Below are 23,477 nucleotides of genomic sequence, written 5' to 3'. Positions count from 1 at the left end.
CAGCGATCGAGATAGAATTTGATGGGTTTATGTGTCCGTCAAGATTTACGGTTGTATCTTTGTTAGTTTCTAAGATTATTGATTGCTGATGAGCAATCAATACCATCCTCCTTTTAAAAGCTCATCAGCGTTGAGAGCTGATAAAGATTATATTTTATGGACAATAGTCCGCCTACTTGTCAGTTCGCGAGACACGATATTGGTACAAAGTAAGTAGATTTTAACTGGGAAAGTTAAGGGTTTGTGAGGATAAAAGTTAAGGAAGAATAGATTAAAATTATTGTGGAAAGCAATGGATGTGTGTCCTATTCTTTGTACGAGTAGAGATATTCGTCCTAATTTCTCATTTCTGGCATCTCTTTGTCTGGGCTTGCTTCCTCTGTTGATATTTTAAATATTTCCTTCATGTGTAAAGTGTTCTCTTCTTCTATTTCTCTGCTTCTATCTATCTCTCTCTCTCTCTCTCTCTCTCTCTCTCTGTGTGTGTATGTGTCGGTATTCTGTTACATATTTTCATTCCTCTATCTTTCTTTCCTTCTGTCTCGCTTCTACATTTATATCCCTTCGTATCTTCTATTCCCCATCTGTCTGTCTCATTTTTAAAATTCTTCCTCTTTTCTTCCCTCTTGCTGCTGTATCTCCTTCATTTATTATATATATATATACATACATACATACTTCTCGTTGCTACATTTCGTTCATTCTTTCCTCTTTTCTCCCCCCCCCCCTTCCTCTCTGTGTGCTGGTCTGTCCTCTTTGGTCAGTATCATTACTTTCTTTCTTCTTTCCCTCTCTGTTATATTACTTTTGTCCTTTCTCTTCCCCTCCTTCTCTCTCTCTGGATGTGTATATGTATCTGTCAATCTTTTGTTGCCCCCTTTCATATGTTTCATTCCTTTTTTTCCGCCTATCGCCACTACATTTCTCTCATTCATTCATTCTCTTTCACACTCTTTCTCTATTTCTCTTCCTTTGTATTCTTTCGACATTGTCTCATTTCTTTCTTCTCTCTCTCTCTCTCTCTCTCTCTCTGCTTCTTTCTTCTCTCCCTGTCCCTTCTTTGTTCCTCTTCTTCTCCCTGTCTGTGTGTGCCTTTCATCTTCATTTCCCTTTCTTCCTATGTCCACAGCTTATTTAATTCTCTTCGTTTATTTCGTTCCCTCAGCCTCTTTCGTATCCTTACTCTGTCTCTAAAAACATTTCTTTCTCATGACTGGGGCGTGCTTCAGTCACTCACATCTCGCTCTAAATTGTCTCATTAATCCCTTACGCGTACAAAGCAGACCAAAACTGAATTCAAGACGTGCATTCGTTCAAAGTTTTTTCTGCGATGTCTTACAATGACGAATGCACCCTTAACCACTATAACGAACAATATTTACTTTCTCCTCGAAGAACTGGAGAAGACCCGTAACTGCACTTAGAACCAAATTTCTACAGATCTCTTCAGGGCAGATGATCCCTAACGGATTGATGCAGTCTTGCACGCTTTCAATGTGTCAAACACCATAAAAATTTCTCCAGGTTTTGGAACTGGAAGGTGGACGATACGGGTTCCATCAGTTGGAACGCTGGGTAGCGAGGCTTGAAAAACTTTGGTTCTACTCGAAAGAGAATTTGCTATCCTGTTCCATCCATTCTTTGCAAATGGACATGTCCAATATCAGATGGAGGGAAATTGAGGTTAAGCGTTTGTGTCTCCCTAGTCGTTTCACACACTTTTTAACTGAAACTGATTCATCTGTATACCGGTAATAATCTGTGATAATTTTCAATGAGATATTTAATTACTGTTCTGCAGAATGAAGGATTCTTTTATGATTGATATTTTTAAAAAGAAAGCGCATTGCCTTCCAAATATTCATACGAAGTTATTATACAGTACTGATCTGCCTAGGGTGAAGAAGAAAATATTGAATGACTGATTTGATTGGTGTCGACATGATCTTGTAATAGTTGGAGAATCATGCAGACCATTTGCTGAATTTAAGCTACACAAATTATAGTTTCATAACGTCAGTGGTACGAGAAATGTAATTGTATTAATTAACATACTGAGATTGGAACATTTATGTACTAGGCAACATTTATTCAAAATTGGAATAACGAACAATAAGACATATTAGTGTAGCTGGGAAAATGCTGAAGTGAAACATATAATACCGGAATACCCAAAATATAATAGGTAGAGAAATACCTCACATAAAATTTTATGTAACTTAAAGGTTTAATTTCCAATTAATTTGTCAAGTTTCGTGGTGAATCTTAAGAAAATGTACCATCCAGTTGTAAAGGAAACCTTTTATATTTTTGTCTACATTTCCCTGTGAAATAAAGGGTGAAAAGATGTAACGAAATTTATAGTGTAAAACACTGGCGTACGCAGACGGGGGCTGAAAGGGACATTAGCCCCTCCGAAATTTTGAGAAACATTTTCAAACAAAAGCATCCGAGGAAGAAACAGAGTGGCAAATTCAAATTCCCTCGATTGCTATTCCTTGAAAGCGGATAGTTTGTAATATGCGAAATGTCTTATTGTTCATGGACAAAAAACATCCTTAAAGCTATTAGGTCCAAAATAAATGAATGAAGGAAAAATGGAAGATTTTTATGATTTATATATTGATAATAACTAACAGGAATTGTTTCGATATCTTAAATATTACGAATTGTAAAGTATTATAAGATGTAACAATGTAAATGTACAAATCTTCCGTGGAGAGAAACTAGCGTCATCTAGGTTATGCAAGCTCTGGGGACCCTTTTCTGGTTCCCTTATGGATCAAAGAAAGGCGGGAAAACTTCTAAACGGTTACCGAAAGATTGGATCCTGTTTATTGACAAAAGAAAAGGGTTATAAGCCTAAGGAGAGTTAATAGGCCTTGGCCTATAAACTCTATCTGATTGAAAGTCTGATAAAAGTATTTGCATATCATGAAACAGCCAATCCATAACCAAGTGATAATACCACTTCAGCAAGTAAAGTTAGTCCAAATACTATTTAAAGAGCATTAAACTGAAGCTTAAAGCCTATATTTTGATGAACTAATCTAAAAATGTTTTAAATTTGCAAATATGCTTAAGTTTTAAGCAAGCCCTCAAGGGACTTTCATGTACCAAAAAGTGGTTAGTTGGAAACACTATCAGGGAACAGCTGAGCAGCTGTTTCCTGCCACAAAAATATAGTGGCAAGAAGCAGCTGATGTGAAATTTCATTTCCTCTTTATTTTGTTTGCAAAATTCATTGTAGTAATCTTTGAATTAAAGCGCTTTGAAGTGCTTGATCACACCCGGAACCAAATTTCTCTTGAAATTTCATTTAAATGATTGGTTGATTTGGTGTTTTTAAGTCCACTTTATGCACAGTAAGGCTAATCGGGACTGGACCTACAGTTTAAAGTGGGATTCGAATAACTATGTGCCCCCAACGGGTATCGAACCCAGGACCCCTTGCTTACAAGGCGACGACGCTACCACCGCGCCATCGGAAGGCCCTGAAAACTAGTAATCAGTTTAAAACCAAATTACATACGAATCAGTGTTATAACTCCCCCCAACATTACTCAAGGCCTATCCATTCTTTGTAGTTAGTTTTAACTGTAAAATAAGGGTTCCTCGTGTGACAAAAATGTATTGTTCCTGGTGTGACTTAACTTCCTTCGGGTTGATTCAATGGCTACATACAAAAAAATTAAACTAACTGGTATATCAATGACAGTAATACTAAGTTCAAAATTTCGACTAGCCAAGATAACTATTTTCTTATTCACAGATGGTTAAAAACTAGTTATACAAATTCCTAATGAAATTCTGCTTACAGTTCTAATTAAGTAAAAGTTTCAGCTTTCGTAGCATCAAATTACATGAAAATTGACTTTTTTACCTCATTGTAAGCATTAATTTGGCATACGAGTATTATATATTCAGAACAACGATACCATATGTCACTGAAAATGGTATAATAGCTTGTATCAGCTTGATTAGAAAGAGAATTTAAAAGCATCAAAGCCTGCAGAGATTATTATCAAGTGTGATATGAACTAAATACAGAAACTATAAAATAGTCATGTCTCAGTCTTGGATACTGCAGATGCTTTTTTTCTCATTCTGAATAAGAATCAGATGATGATGAATCTTATTTTAAGTTCCCAGGTATTGAACCAGATGAAAAAGTGTTGCAGACAGGTGTGTCTATGATCGTTGAATTGATTAGTGTCTTTGTCAGACCAAAAATTTGACAAGGGTGGTATTTCTGGAACAATTTGAAAAATCTTGTATGATTACATTGCTGGTCAAATATTTCACACAGGTCACAGCCGGAACTTTGAGTGGTCACAGACGGAACTTCTATAAAAATTAATACCAGTAAAAACAAGAATGTTTCTAACACATGAGTTGAGAGGCTACAATTTTCATTTCACCAACAAAAATATGATGCATAAAAAAGTCGTCAAAATTCACAGTTTTCAAGTTGCATGGTGGGATATGAGGTTTTTATCGCCCCCGCCCGTTATTCTTGAATTTCCCAAAGACAACGTTGTTCACAGAGCTCACTCTTCAGGGCAGTAGGAATGTCATCATTCTGAATACTATTATGATGATATGGATGAGCTCAATGTCTTCGTTTACAAAATATTTAGATTTGAAGTGTGCGATTGTGATTTCACAATTGCAGTGATTACTAGTCCTAGAATTTTAATTACATATTCTATTTCTTTCTAGATACATACCTTCAACAAGAAAATGTCAACAAATTATGTAACCGACATGATTTTGCATAAGTTTTATGTTACATATTTTTACATATTTTCCAGGATATTACATATTTTACATAATTTACTTTCCATAAAAGAACATATTTTGGTATTGTCTTCCTATCTGGGTCCTTTTTCCTTTATTTTCGAACTCAAACATGATGTAGAAAATTTGTATCTCATGTGATGTCATATTTTCTAATCAATGAGATGCATGCTGCTTACGGTCACTTAAGATTGACTGCCAAGCCAGGCTGAAGACGAAAAACAAACAACGGGAACTGTTATTTATCGACAGACGCTGGAGTTAGTTCCCCCCCCCCCCCGTCCTTCTGGTTACTTATTTTCGTTTTGCTTTAGGCTTATGCAAAGCACCTACAAACTTGGCATTGATGGAGAAGAAGGCTCCATTCCTTTACGTAGCGAGTTACATAATATGTTCCCTTGTACAGAAAGTACAAAAGTAGCTATGTATTTTCATTCGATTGTTCTTGCTGTAGAAGCTTTTTTTTTTATAAAAAAAATACTTGAAAAGTTAAAAAGAGCTCACTTTGCCTCAATGCAGTCGAAAATTTCTTAAATATGTACACGTTGCTATGCTTTTTTGAGTTTATAAATTAGATACAAATTTTAATTTGAACAACTTATGTCCTTAAAAAAATGTTGAATATGTTCAAATAAATTCATGTCTACCGAATTATTGAAATTGCTTCGATACTCTGTTATTATTAATATTGATTGATTGATTTAGTTTATTTTACTTCGCGTTTTGTGCCTCTTGGCTAATTTGCGAAGATGGGGATGAGTGATGAAATGATGAAATTGATGAATGGACATTCACAAACAACCAAGCCCGACCGGGATTCGAACCCGGGACCCTTGGCGTCGCAGCGCGATTATTAATATTACATATTCAGCTACATATCCTTTTGATAATACATATTTAGGTACATATTTCATCAATTATTGTTACATATTTATGTACATATTTTGTACTTTGATATTACATAATAAATAAAATAATGTTGAATATGTTCAAATAAATTCATGCCTACCGAATTATTGAAATTGCTTCGATACTCTATTATTATTAATATTACATATTCAACTACATATCCTTTTGACAATACATTTTAGGTACATATTTCATCAATTATTGTTACATATTTATGTACATATTTTGTACTTTGATATTACATAATAAATAAAATAATGTTGAATATGTTCAAATAAATTCATGCCTACCGAATTATTGAAATTGCTTGGATACTCTATTATTATTATTAATAATATTACATATTCAGCTACATATCCTTTGATAATACATATTTAGGTACATATTTTATCAATTATTGTTACATATTTATGTACATATTGTGTACTTTGATATTATATAAACATCCGGAGTGTAGTTATGACAAGATTGTGAAGTGTGTCAATCCACGTTGGCCGGCGAAATGCTGTTGGAGTATTAGATGTTATGCTATGGTAGTATTGCACTTAGAGCTAAACATACAATTGTAGAGTTGAAATATTATGGTACAAAGTAACGCCCCTCTCCTCCCCCCGACACGACAATCAACAACACAGTCGCTTACAGACAAAGGATGTCACACGGCGTACAACTGGGTGCTAGCTGTTTACAATCATTTCTCAAGACTATTCAATTAGAGTGCGCGTCAAATCTCCTGCATATAGCCTTGAACGGCTGAACAGCACCAGCGAATCACAGACGTGCGGCGTTACCGTGCTCTCCTTGACAAGGCGTTTCGCTCAACCACGCTGTCTCTTTTCTGTGTGAGATTTCGACATGGCACCGCTGCAGTGTGCTGCTATTGGCTATCGTCATATGCAGGAGATTTGACGCGCACTCTAGTATTGTGTTCTGCAGAGTAACAATGGTTTCAAAGTTCTTTTATTTTCTTGTACCAGAACCACTGAATAGCAATGATAATTCCATGTCTAAAAAATAATATATTTATAAATTAAATTTAACGTGTCAGCAATGATTATTGAAATAAAGGACATGTCTAAATATGAGTAACAAAAAAAGAGACATTTTCACATCACAACTGCAGTTCGAAAAGAGTCGGGACGGAATGGACTGACCCGACTAAATGGGGACGTTTGGTGCCCTTACATCCATGGTTTTATGAAACTAAATTTTCCAAATGTTGCAAACTGCAGAGTTCTGGAACCCTCCACAACAAACCCATTCTTTTATGGAAAGACAAAATAGAAATTGTTTCTAAATTTTTTTTAAAAAATGTTGATGTTGTTTTGGTAGGTTTTTACAGGTTCACATTAAAATATTTCATAGCTCAAATGGGGGGGGGGGGGGGCTGGCCCCTACCCTGGGTAGAGTCGAATTACTTTCGGAGCATCTCCAGCGGACTGCGCGAGTCTGTCTAGCGAGCCTAGTGGGCGTGTAGAACCTGAGTAAGGGGCTTAGCGATATGTTCTGGGTTGAGATGACGTCAGCTGCTCGCTTGGTTAATTGGGTGCTTCGAGAGTTGTGACTCGTTCCGAAGCTTCAAATGCATAACTGCCAAAAATGTTACTGAAATAATCTCCCTCTACAGGTCTGAACACCCCGTTTATTGTACATTGCAACATGTAGGAGAGAAAACAGAAAACACGCAGAGACAAAACGTACAGTAAAGAGTAAATTGTCGGAACATTCTAAGAAGACGGTAACGGAAAAATCACATGAGAGGAATGCGTATTACGTGCGGCAGGCGTTTAAGCATTGGTGCTCTCGTGTCCCGGGAAGCGTCACGCTACATATGGACGCTTCAATCACCTTCGCTCACCTCGTCTTAATTGGGGAGAACAGTTACTGCTGCAGGAAACGTGGGTGCACCTAAACGCGCTTTGAGCGGTACCCTTTCGTACCAGCGCTGGGAACATGATGCAATTTTGCAAGAAAAATAGCAAGCAAGTACTGCAAGTTAGTAGAGGATTCGGCCAAGACTATTTCTCTCGCTGTCTTATGTTCCGGATTAGAGTCCTGATCCCGCCGATGGCATGATGGTAACTCTGTCACCTTGTAATCAACAGACCCCGGGTTCGATTCCCGGTGGAGGCACAAAGTGGTTCGGATCGCACTTTAAACTGTAGGTCTAGTCCCAATTTAGCCTATCTCTGCATTAAAGTGGACTTAAATTTAGACTTTGGTTAGAGAGCTCTGGCCTGGAATATTTGAGAGAAACTGAATGTATGAATAAGAGGAAAATCAAAAGATGAGAGAGAGAGAGACAGAGAGAAAAGGCGGCAGAAGAACAGAAACAAGGTGGTAAGGCGAAAGAAAGAAAAGGAAACAAAGATGTAGATTGGAAATGAGAAAAAGTGAGGGGGCAAAGAAGAATTGCGATAGAAGGGGAGAAATATAGAGAGCGGAGAGAGAAGAAAGATGAAGGAGAAAGGGAAAAGATATAGAATGAAAAGAGAAAATGGAAGAGAGTGGGATGAAAAAGAGAGAATATATAAAATTAACAAGAGACAGAGAGAGAGAAAGACAGAAAATGAAGGAGAAGAAGGGAGAAGCAGAAAAGGATGGAGAATACAAAAACAGACTAGAAAAGAAATCAGAAGATAAAACATATAGAATGATGATGAGATAGTCAGTTGAATTGATAGTGAATGAGAGAGAGAGAGAGAGAGATAGAGAGAGAGTGAAAGAGAGAGAGGTTGAGGAATAGAGAGATCGAAAAGGGGAGAAGGAAAGAGAAGCATTCAAGGATAGAGAATGGAAACTAGGGAAGAGAGAAAGCGAAGAAGAAGACAAAGATGTAGAATGGGAAAGGAGATATTGATAGTCTATAAGAAAGAGGGCGAGAAGGAATAGGAGACTAAGATAAACAGGAGAGATGGTGAAGGATAGTTGTTGTTGTTGAGTTGGTGTTTTAATTCCACTTTATGCACAGTAAGGCAAATCGGCACTGGACCTAAAGTTTAAAGTGGGATCCGAATCACTATGTGCCTCCACCGAGTATCGAACCCGGGACCCCTAGATGGTGAAGGAGGAGGAAATGATATATACCTATATCAGTACTTAATTTGATAGAATATTTTGAACGAATACAAAGAGAAATACCATAAATGAAGAGAAGCTACTGGACTGGTGTGGTGTGTGTCTAGAGTTTGGAAATCCACAATTCTTCCACAATTATGCGTATGAATCCTACAATGGTGTGTGTTCATGTGTGTGTGTGTGTGGGCCCCTTCATCTAACCTGTATTTACATGTTTTTTTGTTATTTAGCGTCGCTTTTCTGCCACATTTGGCGACGATGAGTGATGAATAGATGAAATCGACGAAGGAGCAACCACAGAGAACACCCATGCCCAAGCAAAGACTTGTTTCATCTACTCATCATTCATATTCGTCATGAGATCAATCGAATAACGTAGGAAAAGTAAGATGTGAACAAATTTGTAGATAGAGGCACTACGAACCAGTGGTAGCGATTAGAGGGGGCCAGTTGCCCCCCCCCCACTTTTGCCCCGCACTATGATAAACCTTATCTACAAAGGGAAATATACTGTTTTTGCCCCCCCCCCAGTTTTGGCACCTTCCCCCCCCCCCCCCGGTTTTGGAACCCAATCGCCGCCTACGAACCTATGGCAAACAGATATGAAAAGCCAAAAATAACATGCAGTCATATTATCCACAAAATGTCTCATACTTTGATTCATTATTCCTGGCTACATAGTCAACATTTCGTCCATTCATACAGCACAAAAGAAAGACGAAAGTTCGTTAAATACATCAGTGGTGAACCATTTCAACACACCCGTTAGTCCCATTCTACAAACACCTGGGAAATCTTCACGTGCATGGTATAATTGGACACCTTTGGTTGCTTCCGTCAACAATGTCCATCTGCTATTTGTTGACTGCAAGAAATGCGTTGTTCCTCCAGCAAGAAGATGAGTTTTTCTTTGATTGAGGTCTTCGCGGTATTAAACCCTTGCAATTCTTCATCGTCATGATGGACAATCCTATCAGCGCCAACAATGGCGGTCCTGAATATTTTGGCGCTCAAGCTCAACGGCGTTCACGATCGCGATTGGTGGGCTTTCATCGCCAATCAACATACAGGAAGTTAGCCGTTCAGGTAACGCACTGTTCGACGGCTGCCGTACACGATGGTATATGATGTACACACTGGAAGTTTTTGTCAATATTATGACTGTTGATGCTGAAGCGCTGAACTTCGTTTTATTCAATTTATTTGTCTCACTCCTCTCTTCGTGCTAATAGCTAGATATCTAAGGAACTAACAGTGCTAGGTAGATAACAGTTTATGGATATTAGGAAATGATAAATATTAGTTTAGGTTGTCTGTCGTTGACCTTATTTCAGTGATGTGCCGTAGACTATAAGTTTACATCTACATGCGTTGTCTACACGTAATCTACGCGTAGAAAACATTGGGTTGTAGTTTACATAGACTACGTAGACAATCTAAAGTGCATTAAAATTAATTTTCAAGGGTTTCATGAAATGAAAGTGACATTTTCAATTATATTGGTTCCTAACGAAATGAAAAGAACCCTATTTACAACAAAATTTATCTTCTCTTCTATTATCAACTATGGAAGAAGATAAATAGTATGTAAAAAACAACAGCAGATGGCAGTCGTGAGGCAAGAGTGTTCGTTTCCCCATAAAGCACTAGAATATTTCCTATATTAGGTTTCTTGCTAGGTGAGAAATTGTTCGAATTTGAAAGAAAGAGTATGAAAAGTTCTCCACACACATCAGCAACTGATACGCAGTATAATTTTTTTTTATTTCCACGGCGCTCTTTTCTAAGTTATCACCTTTCGCCATGTTGTTCACATAGATTACGGAATCTACGTGTATAACATAGTCTACGTGTAAAGTGTATGTAGACTATCGTTATTTACGCGTAGACGCACATCACTGCCTTATTTTCAAATTATATGTATTGGTTTCGTATTCCCGTTGAGCACCCAGAGATTTCCCCTCGATAGCATTAAAAGTAAATCATGCAAAAGTAAATCAATCAGACCCTCTGTAACAAAACAATTGTTTAGCAACCAATCAAAAGGAGTTTCTTCTAAGCCAATCGCCAACTATTTCGTCTTGTTATATGTAGTTATTCCCTTATGTCAATTAGAAATTATTCATCCTTGCTTATATTATTATTGTCTTGCTTGATATTATCTTTTGAATGTCTCAATTTTTATTATATCAGTATTTAATATGTTAAATAAGTTGCACAACAAATAAAAGAGTTGGCTGTACGTTCACAATATTCTAGTTGATTTCATACATTCATAGATAATTTAACTTTCTTTCAGGTGATTTGCAGTGAATGATAGATACAGCAAATACTCTATCCTATATTACACAAACACCATAAATAATAATAATGATAAGACCATGAATAGTCGTGCTTCTAAAGTGAAACTAGCACTCCACCTTTTAAAATAATCGTAGCACATCTTCCGTAAACTTAGATATCAAATTATAGCGCCATCTGTTACTTTTCTACTCAACATAATCTTGAACAACTATTCATAGCCTACTTTTTATTGCTTACTTTCACCTCTTTCTATAGCCATACACTGCCTGTTTTAAACGTCAACAGTGCTACGTTGTTGCTTAGCTTGCGAATACAGCCCGGGTGTCATTTAAAGTTACGATCTTTTGTCCTGTCCTGTTGCGAAACACTTCACAGCATCGGCGACATATTTCGAGGATGCGTAAAGGTTTCAGTGCGTTCTCCTGTTCCAACGCGGGTCGTTAGCATTGCGTTCCCTTCAGCCACGACCTTCAACTTTTGGGGGTATCGTGGTCCGTTGCGTTTCGCATACAGATGTTCTGGTAAGGAACCGTTTGCGTTTTCGGGGAACGGGTCAATGCGCTCCGGGTAAAAAATGACTCTATGCGATGATCTCATACGCATTGACCGTTCAGCTTCCGCGTCCACGTGTGGCTGTTCGTTGTTGCCCATTGTTGAAAATTGCATTTTAATAATAAAGCTGGCGGTATGATGGTCGATGAAAGGAGAGACAAGCACGAAAATGAGAATGTAATGGGGTGCCATTAATAATGAGAGATTGGAGTTGTTCCTACTATGGGCTCGGTGGGTAGTAACGTAGTACTAATCAGCATTGTCAACGATTCATTTTTGATTGGCTCCAGCACGAACTGATCAAAGAGTACAATTAAATGGTATTTATACCTATCTATAATTACTTGTGAGCAGTGGACTGTACACCGTTAGAGCTAAGAGGTTTGCCTTACAATCAAGGGGTTCCGGGTTCGATCCCGGTGGAGGCATATTGCACAATGGACATTTCCACTATGACATGAAAAACGTTTTAAATCTATTCATGTTATTGATAATGACACCAAAATGAGATGTGCAAAATATCTCGGCGTATTTGGTTTGGTTCTCGAGAAACAAGCCTTCATTGGGTGAGCCCCTTCGTGACGAACAAATTTCATTCAAAACTTTTTTTTTTTTGATCAGATGCGTACTTTTCGAGATTTTTCGTTGTCAAGCTAAAAAACTCACCCGGTATATGTAATAATATAATATAATATATATTACACGTATGTATTTACATATACATATATATATATATATATATATATATATATATATATATATATGATTGGTTGATTTGGCGTTTTAAGTCCACCTTTATTCACAGTAAGGCTAATCGGGACTGGACCTACAGTCTTAAAGTGGGAACCGAACCACTTTATTACAAGGTGACAATTTTAGTTGGTAAAATGGGGTCACTCCACACTTCGTTTTATGCGACTGAACTTTTTTAAAAAAAGCTCTGAACAAAACATATTTTTAATAATTGATGAAAAATTGCCAATGTAAATTTGGACCTTGACAGAAAGAAATGGCCAAATCCACTTTATGATCAGAACAGCTAATCGATACTGCCTACAGTTTTTAAGGTGAGATTTTGACACCCACAGCCAGAAATCTAGTCTGGGATCTAACTTTTGGGGATCTGAATCAAAGCATAACTTTTTTTGGGGGGGAGGCAGAATCAAAAAGTTTTCTACCACATAAAAATAGCGCCCAGGACTACTTTGGTAAATTATTGTTACATTTGCGAAATCATAAAAATTACTCATTAACTTGCATCTGAGAACCCAAAAGCTTAACCCAAGTTCTATTAGCTTATTAATTCTGAAAATTTGTTAGGTTGGCAATGAAAGATAATGTATATGTAACTTCATCACTAAATACATTAAGCCATCCATGCCCACGTAATTTTACATTGTTACATCTCTCATGGGCAACAAACAAAGAAATTCAACACTTTACTACTACCTCCTTCTTGTGTAGATGCACTTGCAGATTTCCAAAACCCATCCTTTGATCAACACAGCCTTCACTGCCACCAGCTTTATCAGATTTCATTCATTTTGATGGCAGATTCCTGATATAGCACAGTCTGGAACTCGTAATGCTCACTTTTGCCACTAACATTCTAGCTTCACAAAGAAATCTAACTCGTTTTTAAAGAAAAAGCACACTGTTCTTTAAAAAATGACTTCGTAAAGGGCTATCGTGCTTGCATCAAAAATTCCATGTAGGCTATCTTCGTGTACTATTGTTCCACTCATACAAATATAGACATTCTGAGGTGACAAGTTCGAGTCACGTGACAACTAAATTGTATATTTCTCATGCATTTTCCTACCAAATTCCGTGGAAAAGGAAAGAGGGAAAGGTGATCTTCAACCCTGCCCACTTGTTTGACAATTCCAGGAGTAGAGCAATGCTTGAGGCCACATCTGTGTTCGCCAAATGGAGCTTCCAGTTGTCCGACAGAAAATGTTGCAATTGAATGGCGAAGTAGGAAAGTAGGAAAAAGTAAGTAAATTGCCAATAATTTCTTGTTTCCCCCCAAACACCATTCCCCCTCCAGGGATAAAAGTTATCAAGCAGAGAGGGGGACACAAGTATCCATAGGGGGGAGTTCCCTCATCCCCCCTTAAAAATACCACACTGAGACTAGAGAATATTATAAATACTTGCAGCTAATAAACAGGATGAATGAATGTAATAGCTGCTGTTCATGTTTTGTGGGTCTACATTTTCACTCTTCACTGCAAACAAATTATGCAAAATAGTTTACCTAATGTCAAATGGGGCTGATGGCTACGGGCCTGGCACAGTTGCCAAAATTTCGCATACTACATGAAGTAACACTCGACCAGAATGCATACAGGGGGTTCACACCACACTTTGGTCAACTTAGCAGCAGACGAATCATGCACCATCTCATTTTCCTTCACAAAATATTAAATAATCACACTGAAGCTCCATTCGCCCTGTCACAGCTGGATTTCTACGTCCCCTCAAGTAAGTTACGACCAAGAAAGCAACTGTTTAGCCTCCAACGCAATAGAACCAGTGCACTTGAAATATCGCCAATTTGGAGGATGCGTATGGCATTTAACGAAATTGCTAAATGTGAAAACAATGTGGATCTATTTTCTTCGACCTCAAAACTAAAAACGACAATTTTAAAACATATGAAAAACAATAGAATATGAGAATTGCATGTTTATTAAATGTGTGTGTCTGCTTTTATGTGTATATATATATATATATATGAATTATATATAGCATTAACTTGAGTTCAAATGTATTACAACTATTGTACAATGAACGCCATAAATATGTAATATACCTGTCGCGTTCTATTGCTTAAATATATATAACGTCAAGTATCACAGATGAGTGGTTGAAATCAACATTTTAACACACCTGAGGGTGACCAATATGTGGTGTGTAGACCACTAAGAGTATAGTTAGAATTCATTTGTACAGCCTAGCCAAAAAATTTGGTAGTACTGTTTAACGTATGTAGCTGGAAGCACATAGTGGTTCGGATCCCACTTTAAACTGTAGGCCTAGTCCCAATTAGTCTATATTATGCATATAAGTTTATTTAAAACACAAACTAAATTGATACAGCGCACTGTTTTTAACGTTTTATAAAATTAATTCGTAAAGTTTTAACTTCCATAAGGAGATTAAAGACTAATTACTCTAAGTAATAGAACATTTCACTTAAAAACAATCGAGAAATCTTGATGTCCGGCGAACTGCTCCTTGGACAAAAATGCTGCATAAAGAAGCCAATTACGGCACTACTAGTGTACGATTTCTATTGCGAACTTGAAAAACTTTAGTCTAGGGTATCCTTAAAACTTCATTGGGGATCGATCCCCCTTTTGGACGAAAAATGGAATTTGTAATATCTAGAAAGTAGATCACAGAAGTAATGAAATGAACGCCCCTCGTATAGATCTCCAGATGCTGGTGAGTTGGATAACCTGTCTGACGTAAGCATTTCTTACGGAACCGCCAATTTGCGGCGCTTCCCATGCGTTCAGACACGAAATTCAATCTCAGCTGACCACTGGATAACACAGTACCATTCCATCAGCATATGAGAACGCCTCTTTCAGAGCCATCTTGCCAGACTTCTGTAAGTTTCCACATCACGCTCGTGATTGGAGTCCCAGAAAGCACGTGCTCCTCGGGGTAGGTCACGCCATTACGAAGGTCAAGGGTATGGAGGTCACTTCCATCCTGGTCTTCCAAGAGGAGTTATTATCCTGTAAATGTATATCCCCGTCTGCACTCTAGGAGGGAGGTGGGTTTTCCTGAATGGTGAATCAAGGCGCACCTGCGATGTAGGCACGATGGGCCGAGTTCTAGGTCAGGCTGTGACCCTTCGGGTTTTTGTTGAAGCTGCGAGGCCGAATCCCTTGCCCCCGCTTGGCGTGACTTGTGCCTCGCAGGTCGCGTCCCTGTTGGGGCGAAGCGGTTTGACCACGATCAGGACAGGAATCTTGTTTCGTGTAACATATCCAAGACGGGCTGAGGAAAAGGTTGAGAGCCAAGTGTCTTGGGTACAAAGTTCGTTTTATGCCAAGAGAGTAATCCGAACCGACATCGGGACAATGAAATGTGAGCCGGTACGCGTATTTACAAACCCTATAGTACTGAAGAACCTCCAGCGATATTTGGCTACTGATTGGCTGTCATTCCGGAAGTTGATGCAGTGTTCCTTCAAGTTTACGCTAGATGGCAGGGTTCAAATTAACAGTGTAGAAATTTGATATTCGTCCCAACAAGATAAGAAACCCATTTACAATAAGGTTCATTTTTTAGCAAAATTATTTAAATTAATGTTTTAGAAGACAGAACTCTTCTTGAAGTGAATGATTTTTTATTTAAAGTCACATCAGTGCAAACATTGTAACTACCAATGAATATTCAGAAAATTATGTATATCCAACGTAAAGCATTTTAAACATTATATTTTATTATATAACCGTATATTTCTTAACATAATTTCGACAATCTGTTTACAAACTTTATTACTATATAATCACAAGTCTAATTTTTCCATACTTTTGCTGTAAATGAAGAAACAAGGAACAATGGACACGGAACATAAACACTTCCGGTTCACACAGCCAATAAGAAAGTGTTATATACCTCTGGTTCTGCAGCACTATAGAGTTTGTAAATACCCTGCCGGGTGTAGATGAACCCTGCACCCTTTGATTACGCGAGCCACGTGCACTGTAAAAAATATGGTTTGGAGAGTGGTGGTTCCAGATGGTCCACACCACATTTTGTACAACGTTTTAATCAGTGGCGTATGCTGAGTTCAAGACCTGGACTATCTCACTATGACACCTGGTCCTAGGCTATGGAGGGAGGGAGAAGACTAGACTCATTCTTGACGTCTTCAAGGAAGCCACGTTGCCATCCCAACGGTAGTCGGGTTGAAAACTTATAAAAATTCAGGTTGCCAACTTCTAAGAATTCAGGTTGCCAACTTCTAAGAATTCAGGTTGCCAACTCATAAGAATTCAGGTTGCCAACTTCTAAGAATTCAGGTTGCCAACTCATAAGAATAAAGGGTGCCAACACCTAAGATTTCAGGTTGCCAACTTCAGAATCGCCATTATCTTCTCTTTCAAATCAGTTTAATTAACACAGTTTCTAAGATATTTCTCTTCAGTATTTTACTTTCTATAGGCTTCAGGCTTCGCAGATAGTGTAGGTAGCCTTGGATATATGCTCATGGTTTCAATACCACAGATACATGGTTGTAATCAACACCATTGTAACACCTGTATGTGTCGCTTTGATACCAGTGCTTTTTCTGTATACATCATGGGTGACCCTTCCACGTAGTATACCCAAATGTTAACCTCACTTCCTCGCAGTAGTAGCGTCGTCGCCTTGTAACCAAGGGGGTTCCGGGTTCGATACCTGGTGGAGGAACATAGTGGTACGGGTCCCGCTTTAAACTGTAGGTTCAGTCCCGATTAGCCTTACTGTGCATAAAAGTGGACTTAAAACACCAACTCAATTAAACAGCCCTTGGAAAATGGCATCGCAGATAATAGTTGGGTGTGTGTGGGTTGAGGAACTATTTAGATTTTGAGGATCAAAAATATATAGTTTTTCGATAATTTTCCTGCTCGTGGCAACCCTGATTGGAACCTCGCTTCCACGTAGTACACCCTGAACTGCATGTTGCAGACTAACGAGGCTCTGGCGACTGGCCCTACGGCCAGTATAATCCTCTGTAGGGGGATGCGTGTGTGTGTTGTCCTTATATACACCGTGTTCCGTTACAGCCTCAGCTTTTAACCCAGGTAAGAATGTTGAGTCCTCCGACAATACAGTTATGTTATGTTGTATCTTAGTTCAGGTAAGGGTCTGGACCCCGTATAATGTGACAGGAGCAAAATAGCCTAAGTGCTGACGCACACAAAATTTCAAATTGAATCAATCATGGGAGTAACTTGGAGCTTGACTTGGGGGGAGGGGGGCAGAATCGAATGGTTTCCATTCCGTATATTAGGACTATTTCGATAAATAACTGCACATCGTGCAACTACAACGCCAGGGGTCCCAGGTTCGAATCCCTGCCTGGACGTGGATGTTTGTGAGTGTCCATTCAACAATATCAGCACATCATTACTAATTCCCATCTTCGCAAATTAGCCACAAGTAGCACAAAAAGCGAAGTAAAATAAGCAACTCATTATTATTATTATTATCAATCGATAAATAACTGTTAAATTGCAAAATACAGTAAAATCTCGTTAATCCGTACTAATGGGGGGATAAGTTGACCGGTTTAACGAAAGTCCGGATTAACTGAAATATCCTAAGAGAACAGTAGAAAGTGCATTCAAACTCCGTTTATAGCAACAAAACACGTTTATTGTGGTGTATTTAAAGGGCATAGGCCTAAATACACTATACGGTACAGTAAAAAGAAAAGCAATACTGTTAAGCAATATGACGAATGCAATTGTTAACTTCTAGCCACATTTAAAACCTTGCATTCTGCTTCTTTTTTTTTTTTTTTTTGGCCTTTTGCCTGTCCGGATTAAAACGAAGTCCGGATTAACGAGGTTTTACTGTAATATAAATTATCTTTATTACTTTACTTTACTCCTCAAGTCTCAGGAGGTAACCGAAGTACCCTTAACTTGTAAATTTTGTGAAATATGAAAATTTGGGCGGGGGGCTAAGTACCCCCATTGCCCCCGACAAGTTACGCATATGAGCATGTATTAACATATTGCTGCCTCACGGTCTAAATACATTTTTGTTGTACACAGTAATTTCACTACACACGTAACCTAAAATGTGTCGATAAGCACGACTCGAATAACAAATGAAAGTAAATCCAAGTAGACTGCGAAAAATGTACTTTTGTTGCATGAAAATGGGCAGAGAGATGCATCAACATTGATTTGATGCGTTTCCAGTTATGTGTAGACAGAGAATTAACAGATACCATTGTTAAATTTAATAACAAAGTAACAACTGTGCAAGTTTCGTAACAATGTCGACTCATTTGCTTTTGGGCAAAATAGAAGTAAGTTGATAAATGCAATATTGACTACCTACACTAAAATAAAAATGTTAAAGTGACACAGAGATTAGTCTCAGGAGGTCCACACCTCATTTAGTGATCGTAGTCAACTTTTAACCTCAGTGTTGTTAAAATAACACAGATAAATGGTTGTAATCAATACCATTTTAACACCACTGAGATTAAACGTTGATCAAAATGTGTTGTGGACTTCCTGGGGCCACTGTCTGTGACACTTTAACACCAAATTGTTTTACAACGTATCCACGTCCAAAAGTATCAAGCTTTAATAACTGTAAACCTTAAAGTTAGTCCATAGCCACTTTTGCGAAATTATAAAATTACTACAATTTACGTTATAACTAGACTTGGGATTTTTAGGTTCTAAAAAGTATGCATTTAGGTTAATAAAATAGGCTCTAAAAGTCCTAAAATAGGTTCTAAAAATCTAAGGATAGGCTCGAAAAATCCTGAAGTAGGTTCAAAAAAACTTAAAATAGTTCAAAATTCCTGAAAAATGCTGATTAGGTATAGTCACCGGCAATGAAAATGGGACACCTATCCTGAAATACGAATATCTTGCATAACGTTATGTGTATTGCCTAACCCTACGGCGATTGCAGAACTTATAGTCGAATTACTTTCGGAACATCTCCAGCGAACTGCGCGAATCTGTCTAGCGAGCCTAGTGGGCGTGTAGAACCTGAGGAAGGAGCTTAGCGATAGGTTCTGGATTGAGATGACGTCAGCGGCTCGCTTGGTTAATTGGCTGCTTCGAGAGTTGTGACTCGTTCCGATGCTTCAAATGCATAACATCCAAAGGTGTTCCGGAAATAATCTCCCTTTCTACCATTGGAAATTTGCTAATAAAATCCACTCTTCGCTGTCGTAGTTAGACAAAAATCGTTTTCCATGTTATCCACAGTCAAACACTGCAATTTTGTCTGTGAAGATCATCTTATAGCTATGTTGAAAGTAATCTTTCAACAAAAACATAGTCAGTGGTGCAAACTTCAATGCTGAAATGTTAATTTGCAAGGCGTGAATCCCACAAAGCACCGAAGTGACGCGATAGTGAGCAAGACCACACAGATCAGACCACTTTGGACTGTACAGGTAACAGTGGCACCAGACATTTTGCTTTGTTTAGAACTTTGAAAAATCACAATGGACTTGGAGGAAGAGAAATCGACAGAGAGTCCGTTTCAAACATGATCGTCATTGAATTTTTTCGTGACCAAACAAAGCAATTGCCTCTGTGTGACATAAAAAATTCTGTAAAACCTTTAAAAATATATAAAAACCTAAAAAAAGGGCTTGATTTAGGCGCAGAAACCTAAAATAGGTTCTAATAAGCAAAATAGGTTTTTTTAGGCACCATAAAACTTCATCAGCTGTTGCATTTTTTAACGAAACGATGACATAACTTATTATTTCTTACATACCTGTAAAGGAAAAAATAGGTTAAAAGCCTAAAATCCAAGATCTAGTTATAACCAGTGGCGTGCCCAATGGGAGGGTAGGTGGGGTCATAACCCCATTTGACAAAGTATTCCTAAAAAAAAGAACGTTAGAGGCATGTAAAGATGACAAAATGCACGTAAGCCTCCTTTTGGAAACCCTGGGCACGCCACTGTTCATAGACTCTTTTAATATTAATAGTTTAAATGTCCAACTACTCAATTATGAATGACCGTATCAACTTAGTGTTTTCACTAATGTGACATTGCAGGTGCACTAATAATGTCCTTTCTTTCTTCCTTGCAGGCTGTCAATTCTACCCACCAGGGGAGTACCTGAGGTTTGTGAGGGTGTCGGAAAGCTTACCAGTTGGTGGCGAGGTGCTGGTGGTGCAGGTGTACCCCAGGCGGAACCTCAGTGTACAGCCGGAGGACAAGGTACTCTTAAAATCTTACGCATCTCTCTCAGTCTTCTGCTAGTATATTTAAAAGTTAACTCATATTGATACACGTCGTTCTAGTTTTCACAGTATAGTCTATGTTTATGATTCATATTTTGGTGATTTTCTGTAATTTCATCACATTTCACAAATATTTTGTTCAAAACACTATGGAAGTTATGAACTTTGTGCTATGAGAGCTGAATTTATTCAGTAACATTCTGGCCATATGTTATTTTATATCAGATACAATGTAAGTTGTCACCCTGCCTAAAAACACGACATACCTTTATTTTATATCCGTAATAATCTTAAAATGTGGTGATCCTTCTTATAAATACATGCTTTAAAAGAAACCCTTCATTTTATATTTCAGCCACAAGATGCGCACTATTTTACGTATAAAGAAGTTAATGAGACTGCAGTAAAAGTGATATTAGCTCAGACGTTAGAAGATCTTGTAGATAACGATGCACCACAGAACGTACTCAAATTTCGTTTAGCCTGCGACAACGGTAACGAATCGGTAAGTAGTTGTAAGAAACGACACTAGATGTCGGGGTTTGCAGAGACTCGCTCTACTGCCTCTGCTGGTAAATTCCTGAACTAACTGCATTCAGCATCCATACATGATCTGTTTTCTGGTAAAAAGTAGAGAAAAATGTTATTTTTTTTGATGGAACTGAACCAAGTCCGTACATTTTTTTATATACAAGAGCAAGCACGGAGACTCATATCAGAAATTGAAATAAATGTCACTCTAGATAAATTAGTTTCGAATCAATATTTATTACTATAATCCTAAACTTTTCCGCTTCTCACATAGAAGAATGGATTTGTTTAAATTAACAAAAAAAAGTTGGTTAAGCTAACCGTTAAAAAAATATCAAATTTAGCATTTTTTTTGTTCTTTCTAAGCAAACTCCTACGTGGCGAAGTGGTAAGTTCAGCGCGCTGAGTTCGAATCCCACCCTAGGCGTGGGTGTTCTTGTTTAGTGTCCCTGCATCGGTTTCATGTCATTCATCCCCATACCCGCGATCAGCAAAAGTGGAAGAAAAGCGGCGTAAAATAATAGGCGAATAATAATCACTTGTTTATAGCTTAATTAAACAAATATTTATTTACGAGGAACTATTTTTGTGTACTCCAAACAGACATTTTCCTCTGTGTAGATTAATCACTCCAATAAGAATGAGTAATGATTATATTCAATGGAGGAATACGGTGTGGTCCATCTGAATAACCGTACGATACTATTCTCTTGACTTAGATATCTCAGGATCTATTACAGCTATAGAGTTTCAGGAGACAACTCATATTAACAAAATCCACTAAGAGGAATCAAATTTTGCAATGCTATTATGACTACTGCGAAATTTTACCTTAATAGTACTTTTGCTATGCAATTTTCTCTTTGCAGATATCTTCCTTCCTATCAGTGACCGTTTACGTGGAGGATGTTAACGACCACGCCCCACAATTTATCGACGTCCCTTATCACGTGACAGTGGACGAACTGACGCCAACAGGTTAGTTAATATGAGAAGTTATTATGTAACACATGAGGTCATGGACGTCGAGGTCAGCCCATTGATAAAAGTTGATTCTCAGAAATAATAACAATAATTATTACCACGGTTATAATTGTTATACAATAACTATTATAAACTAATAAAAATAAACAAGCAGTGACCGGAGAAGGCACCCAAGAGTCAACACCACTTATATTCCTTTCCCGGATTCTCTGGAGTAAGAGAACGCGAACTCGTTCTGTGCGCATGTTGAAGGGTGTTCGCCTCGTCCAATGAACGCGCGGAGGGGAGGGGCATCCACGGAAGGGGGCTCATTCGCGGTCCAAGTCTAGGGGAACTCTGCATTCAGGAAAGCGCCTCATAGTGTTGAATGTGTTCGAGAACAACTTGTTTGAAAAGTTTAAAACACATGGCTTTGTTTTTTTTTTTACAAATGTTTAAAACAAAGTGCTTGGAACATGTTTTTCAGACTTGTTTAAAACACATTTTGATACATGATGTTTCATAGTTTGTGGTTATTTGCATGTTTTTTTAAAAATGTATGTTTAAATTTGTTTTAATTTTTTTCTGTTCTTCGTAGCATCAAAAGACAAATAAACGTGCAATATTATTTGTTATTTGTGTAAACAATACACTGGCCATTGTTAAAAAGAAATTGGCAGCAGAAAGCGTTTTGCTTTACGGCCGTTACGCCGCGCAGCACTTCGTTCCCCAACTGGTCTGGCCCCGCCCACAAGCTTTCCCCTCTGCGCGTCGCTACTCCAGAGAATCCGGAAAAGCAGTATACGTAGTTCGAGAATTCCTATCTCAGAGGCCAACGAGGCTCTGGCGCCTACCCACATCCAGCATAATCCTGTGTGATGGTCATGTTGTCCTGTGTTTGTCCTTGTACACCCAACGGCAAAAGAAGCAGTGGACGAATAGTCCATAAACATTTTCATTCGGCCTCAATTACACAGTGTGATGAAATGAATTGAAATAAAGACGCAGAGGGTAATACCTGCTTCGAATAAACATAATTTCATTCCTTAAAACAACACAGGATGTAGAATGAAAAAAGTAATGAAAATAGCAGCGGACAGTTTGCCTACCATTATCTTTGCCGTTGACTGTACCAGGCGGCCACAATTAATTCTGCCCTACTCAGAGCCTTCTGGAGGCATGGCACATACTGACTTCTGTACCTACATGAACTCAAATTGTTAGTTGTTGTTACTTCAGCGCCACGTTTCCGCCTGGTGGTAAAAGTTTGAACTATTTTCTTTTCTTCAGCATTCGCTTCCCCATGGTCTCCATAGCATCTATACCAAGTTTCACCGCAATCCGTTGCTTCGAACGAGCACGAGAGGG

At 38.1% G+C, this 23,477-nt stretch overlaps 1 protein-coding gene across 1 annotated transcript in view; it reads left to right on the top strand.

The window, feature by feature from the left end:
- Positions 1-23,477, top strand: part of Cad89D (cadherin 89D) — a 192,643-nt gene that overhangs the window by 100,902 nt on the left and 68,264 nt on the right. Inside the window, exons 3-5 of the mRNA XM_083142133.1 lie at positions 20,462-20,592; positions 20,971-21,120; positions 22,016-22,124. Coding sequence (XP_082998259.1) covers positions 20,462-20,592; positions 20,971-21,120; positions 22,016-22,124 — 390 coding nt within the window. The remainder of the gene's footprint in view (positions 1-20,461; positions 20,593-20,970; positions 21,121-22,015; positions 22,125-23,477) is intronic.

The sequence above is a fragment of the Lepisma saccharinum genome, chromosome 20, assembly GCF_977018435.1.
Source record: "Lepisma saccharinum chromosome 20, izLepSacc3.1, whole genome shotgun sequence".
Classification (NCBI taxonomy): Eukaryota; Metazoa; Arthropoda; class Insecta; order Zygentoma; family Lepismatidae; genus Lepisma; species Lepisma saccharinum.
Note: the sequence above shows the minus strand (reverse complement) of the source record. Positions and strands in the feature narration are given on the sequence as shown.